Genomic DNA, 6,293 nt, shown 5'->3' on the forward strand with positions numbered 1-6,293 from the left:
ATGATATGTGACTTATCCTGTCACACTTCTCCTCATGGTTTAGTTGACAATCATAATCGTCCTCCTTTTGACGAGGTTACAACTTTGTCCCACTCTCTCTCTCCCTATATATATGTTCAGACAGGCTTCTTTGATTTTGTTTCAAGTTGGGATTTTTATTTTACATGTCTGAATATGATGCACATGGTTTATGTAGTTGTTGTTTTTATCAGTTGATTTGGTTCAGACACGCATGATGATATCTTACACGAGTTTTGAATCTGTTGTTCAGCTTCGGACAATCTTCATCACGGGGCTTCCTGATGATGTAAAGGAGAGGGAGCTTCTGAATCTCTTGAGATGGTTGCCTGGTTACGAGGCTTCTCAAGTGAACTTCAAGGGAGAAAAAGCCCATGGGTTTTTCTCGTTTCTCCACGGCTCAGTTTGCATTGGCAGCCAGAGATGCTCTTCAGGTCTGTCTACTACTTCTCTTCATTGTTGAACTCTAATGCTTACCTTTTTTTTTGACATATATTGTTTTTGGCATGTAGCATTTGGTGTTTGATGCTGAGTCAAAGTCTGTGATACATACAGAGATGGCCAAGAAGAATCTCTTTGTTAAAATAGGTTAGCTCCAACTTTAATGGCATAAGCCTGCTGTGTACTAAAGCATTGGCCATCTCACTTAAGCTTGCTTGATTCACTTTTGTGCCCTCCTCTTTATCTAGTTTCATTGGTACTATCGCCAATCATATTTCACCTTGGTGTTCTTTTGTTGTTTTGTAGGAAATGTTGGGGATTCAAAGTAAGCGGTTACGAATTAGTGGTGACTGCACACTCTGTTTATAGTCCGTCTCCCTTCCACCATCTACCGCCGCCAGTTTGGGGTCCACCTCATGGGTATAGCTGTCAAATGGTCCGTCCATAGTCCAAATCGGCATGACCAGTTGGACCATTTCAGTTTTGGGCAATAATGGGTGGTCCATATTGGACAATGGTCCAAACAAATGTCCAAGACCAATAGAGACCATGTCCAAATGGTCTTATTTTTTAATTATTAGTTTAGATCTTATTTCTAAAATTTTGAAATTATGTTTACTTTCAAAAATTATAAAAGTATTTTTTTCTTGTTTGAAACCGAAAAATTGCGTTTTCCCGCCAAAACCAGAAATTGCGTTTTTCCGCCAAAACCGAAAATTGTGTTTTCCCGCCAAAACCGAAAATTGTGTTTTTCCGCCAAAACCGAGAAATTACGCTTTCCCACCGAAACCGAGAAATTGTTCGAAAAATTGCGTTTTTCCGCCAAAACCGAAAAATTGCGTTTTCCCGCCAAAACCGAGAAATTGCGTTTTTCTGCCAAAACCGAGAAATTGCGCTTTTCCGCCGAAACCGAGAAATTGCATTTTCCCGCCGAAACCGAGAAATTGCGTTTTCCCGCTGAAACCGAGAAATTGTGTTTTCCCGCTGAAACCGAGAAATAATCCACGAAATTGCGTTTCCCCGCCAAAACCAAAAAATTGCGTTTTCCCGCCAAAACCGAGAAATTGCGTTTTTCTGCCAAAACCGAGAAATTGCGCTTTCCCGCCAAAACCGAGAAATTGCGTTTTCCCGCCGAAACCGAGAAATTTTGTTTTCCCGCCGAAACCGAGAAATTGTGTTTTCCCGCTGAAACCGAGAAATTGAGTTTTTCCGCCAAAACCGAGAAATTGCGTTTTCCCGCCAAAACCGAGAAATTGTGTTTTCACGCCAAAATCGAGAAATTGTGTTTTCCCGCTAAAACCGAGAAATTGCGTTTTCATGCCAAAACCGAAAAATTGCGTTTTCCCGCCAAAACCGAGAAATTGCATTTTCCCGCCAAATTAATGAAATACATTTTTCCGTCAAAATTGTGAAATTATGTTTTCCGTCAAAATCGTGAATTTTTTATTTTAAAGAAAAAACTATTGTTTTGGGTTCAAATGTAAAGTTATGTTTTCTTTTGTTAAACTCATAAAAACATGTTTTAGGAAGCCCATGGACACCCATTGTCCATTTGGTCTTCGCCGAATTAGACCATGTACCAATTGGTCTTTTATCCAGTTGGACCATTTATTAATTGGGCACGTCCATAGCCCGCCCAAAATGAATTGGACTGGGCTAGCCCATGGTGAGCCCGCCCAGTTGACACCTCTACTCATGGGTGAGGGCATTTAACTATTTCTTCGTATATAATACAGAGAAATTCTCTACGATAACCTTTTTTCCAGTTTTTATCACAAAAATATCATTCAATAAAAAAAAAGATCAAAATAAATTTTATTAAAGGGTAAAAATGTGTTTTTACCCTATGGTTAATTAATCTAGACTTATGATTTAGAGTTAAGGTGTAGAGTTTTGGGAATAGGGTTTCAAATAAAAAAAAAATAAAAAATTAAAATTAAAATTTTCAAAATAAAAAAGCCTTTTTTGGTTATTTTGATTTTTTGAACTCTATTTTTGTGACAAAAACTTAAAAAAATGACTATCTGAAAGAATTGCCATATATATATATATATATACTAGGTGTTTTCCTGTACCATGTGCAGTAAGAATTTTTTTTAAATCTAATGTATATTTAAAAATAAATTTATTAAATATTATATATTTTACTATTTTCTTACTAATATTTAATATATATTTGATATATATTAAATCAATTTGCATAAAACTGATAAAAATTGTATAATTATCAAAAATTTAGCCTAAACAATATTTATAAAATTTGTAGATATATAAGAAACTAATGATTTTACGGTTAGATATTTAATTTTTTTTTTAAATTGTAGAAATTTTTGAAAGCTTTAGTAGTAATACAAATTGTATAATTATACAAAATAATAACATTTCGAAATTTGAAATGTTATATATGAATATATTTATTTTATAGATGATGTATGAGCTTATTACCATATTTAAAAGAAGTTTACCAAAAAGAAATATCAATATTAAATGTAATATATGAATTATTACCATATTCTAATAAGTTTGCCAAAAATATAAATCAACATTAAATGAAATTATCCATGTCATATTTTTTCAGAAGCCATGTCATCAATTTCAGTAGCCATGTCATATTTGTTTTGTGAAATTGATTGTAGAAATGACATTTGGCAAAATCACTTTGCAAATATATTATAGGGGATATATAATTTGAGATGTTTTGTTTGGTACATCATTTTGGTTTATTTGCTTATTTGACATCAAATATAACATTTGATTAAGGTATATGGCATCTACACCTCCACCATATGACACCTATGCGGGTTATCATGCTCCCTCTGTACCAATGCCTCCGCCAACACCTGTAGCAGCTCCTAGTTCATATGTGCCTGTACAGGTGAAGTTTCATTTTCTCATCATTTCATTTATATAGTTTTGCTGTTATCTACCTCAAATCCACGTGGCACTTGCAGTTCATGCTATACTCTCTGGTCACCATATGTGCCAGAGTCTGGTATTTGTGTGTTGGAGGCTTGGACAACTAGTTGTTGCGTAATTTAAGAACATTGTGTAGTGCTCTGTATTTGCCATGGCTGCTGGTTGTTTAGTGACTGTTGTACCGTATTTGAGATTTTGTATCTCATGCTGCTTTCTATCTTTTTATTTTATTTTATTTTATTGCAGAATGCTAAGGATAATCCTCCTTGCAATACCTTATTTATTGGTAATCTCCCGGAGAATATTAACGAAGAAGAATTATGGAGTCTGTTGAGCTCGTGAGTATCAGATTGGTTTAATGGCACTCCTTCAGTCCATTGCTTTCTTTGAGATCTTGGCTTTTCTGTATCAGTAGTCAAGAATCCTCTGCTCAGCTGTACTTTTTATCTTACAGGCAACCTGGTTTCAATCAAATGAAGATTCTTAGACAGGAAAGGCATACCGTTTGCTTTATTGAATTCGAGGTTGATTCTCCAAACCCCATTACCATCTATGTGTGTACGCACTAGCAAACATATTTCTAGCATATTGTTAAACGATTGTATTTTGACCTTTTCAGGATGTCAATAGTGCCACAAACGTCCACCATAATTTGCAAGGTGCTGTCATTCCAAGTTCCGGTCAGTTGGCATGAAGATCCAATATCCTTTGATCACTCACTCTACTTGTTTCTTTATATTCCAATATGGCCAATTAATCTGTTTGTTTCTTCTTAATCTAATGATACATATTCCAAGAATCCATATGGGAAGAGGAAGGAAGGCGGCGGCCATTCTTTCTTTCCTTCTCCGAGTGTAAATGGAGCTCAGGGAGCCTTGACATATCAGTAGTTCCTTGGAGAGGGATGTACTCTCTTCTTTATCTTGCAGGCAGTCATCATTTGCATCCATTTCATTCTCGACATTTCTAAGCATTGCTTCTTGCTCATGTGATGGATGCATATAGTGTGACCTTGTCAACATATACATGCATTCTCAAGTGTGGTTTTGAATTCTGCAGGAGTTCTCTTTGCCATTTGTTTTTCTTCTTACTGCTTCAGCGAAGATTCATTTCATCATTTTGACCCCCAACCCCCAATGAAAATCCATTTGCTATGTTAGCTAGGAACATTACGTTACATAATAATATCCATCAAATTCGTTTCACTGCATGGCCTATCATATCAATAACATAACATTATATTTTTGTGGAACGCGGCTATCATGATCTCTCACATCCGTGTCAGTCTCCATCATTTACCATCTTGATCATTCTTTCTTCTTAGTATGAGCACATCCATTTTTTTGTCAATTATTGAAACTGAGCTGAATTTAATTGAAAGACAGGCACTCCATTACTTTGTTGGCCTATAGTTAAGGCAATATGCATGTATAGGTCTGGCGTGACCTTGTGCAGGGACAATCAGGTTGGAATTTTTCACGTACAAAGTGAGTTAAGATTTATCTTTTGGTGTCCAGCTACAGAGCCTGACGCTGGAGCCCCTAAGAGCATGAAGTCGACTTATAACATTTTCTCCAATGTGCCTATATCGTTGCTTACTGATGTCAGTGTCCTGCTGCTTCAGGCTAGTCGATACTGGACGTTTTTCAAAAGAATTCTTAATGGCTTTGTCTACTTGGCAGATTTTGAGAAAATCAACACTTCTTTAAGCAGTTTTCTACTTTATTTCTATTTTGAAAAATATGAACCATGGGTAATGCATTCGCTGTGGAAAAAAGGTCATAGTTAATACTTGCTGGACAAGAGACACAACTCGAAAGATAATCAGCAAGAAACAGAAGCTTCCTTGTTTTTTTCCCGTTACTGATTGGTGAGTATCACATCTAGCTTTACAGACAACAAGAGGAACAGCACATGCGGAGACACCCTTTTATCCTTGTATCCAAGCAATACATCATCAAAACTTCAGGTGGGATAAGTCCATTGTCTAAATTTAACTGAGATATGAATAAAGAGATTGAACAAGAGAGAATCACACAGCAATGAAGAAAGAAAAACACATTTAAAGAAGAAGCTTAGATCTTAATCAAGCTGGAACATGACTACAACAAAAAGCATTTAATAAGGATCATGTGGAAGGAGTCTGAAGAAGATACCTCGATTCTGGGGCTTTCCATCAGCCTATTTGGAGATGGAGAAGTGAACCACCTTCTCGTGATTGGTCAGCCTTGAAAGGTCCCTTGGGACATTTTTTAACGAGATTCGCACAGATATTTTAGTACATTGTAGAAGACATCATTCGCGCCGATCACCAGACTGTAAACGATGCGTTTGATGCCATCTCCAAGCTATTACAAAGCTTGAGAGAGAAGCAACATATAAGTGATTCTGAGACCTAAGTCAACCCTTCCACTCATTTTTTCGGCCCACTGAGCCTTTCAAAGGTAGCCCAAATCATGAGTTTCAGATAAAGCTGACCCTTCAAATGTTTCAGAATAAGAGCAGAAAAACTTCAATCTCATGATTCTTGAGGCTTGAGATTTACGAGTGCTGCATCTCTATGATATTTGATGTTAAAAGTTATGTGAAGACAAGTCTTTGCTTGGTCATCAAGTAATACTTTATTTTGTTGATCAATAAAGTGAGCATTTTATTCTAAAGAAAATTGTGTGATGATTATAAGAATAAAAGAATAATATATTTGTAGTCTTTTTCTTTGCCGAAAAGTAACTTCAGAAAACTTAGATAAAAATGTAAAAAAGAAAATAGCATTTAAGTGGAATAGCATTAATTCTTTACGTTAGGGATCTTACAACATATGACAAATTGACAAGTAAAGAAACGTTTTTATTCGCTACCAAACCATATACTATAAATACATATATACATGTAGGGGTTATCAACACCCAAATCACTTA

General features: G+C 35.8%; 1 protein-coding gene across 1 annotated transcript; it reads left to right on the plus strand.

Annotated features, from left to right (window-relative positions):
* LOC106345029 (RNA-binding protein with multiple splicing-like) lies at nt 1-4,265 on the plus strand. Its single transcript, XM_013784304.1, is given in 13 exon segments — nt 1-75; nt 272-385; nt 387-452; nt 531-606; nt 766-778; nt 780-812; nt 814-879; nt 3,220-3,334; nt 3,622-3,713; nt 3,830-3,899; nt 3,995-4,055; nt 4,058-4,076; nt 4,163-4,265. Coding segments are annotated over 13 exon segments (903 nt in total).
* The last annotated feature ends 2,028 nt before the right edge of the window (nt 4,266-6,293 follow it).

This window comes from Brassica oleracea, chromosome C5, assembly GCF_000695525.1.
Source record: "Brassica oleracea var. oleracea cultivar TO1000 chromosome C5, BOL, whole genome shotgun sequence".
NCBI lineage: Eukaryota > Viridiplantae > Streptophyta > Magnoliopsida > Brassicales > Brassicaceae > Brassica > Brassica oleracea.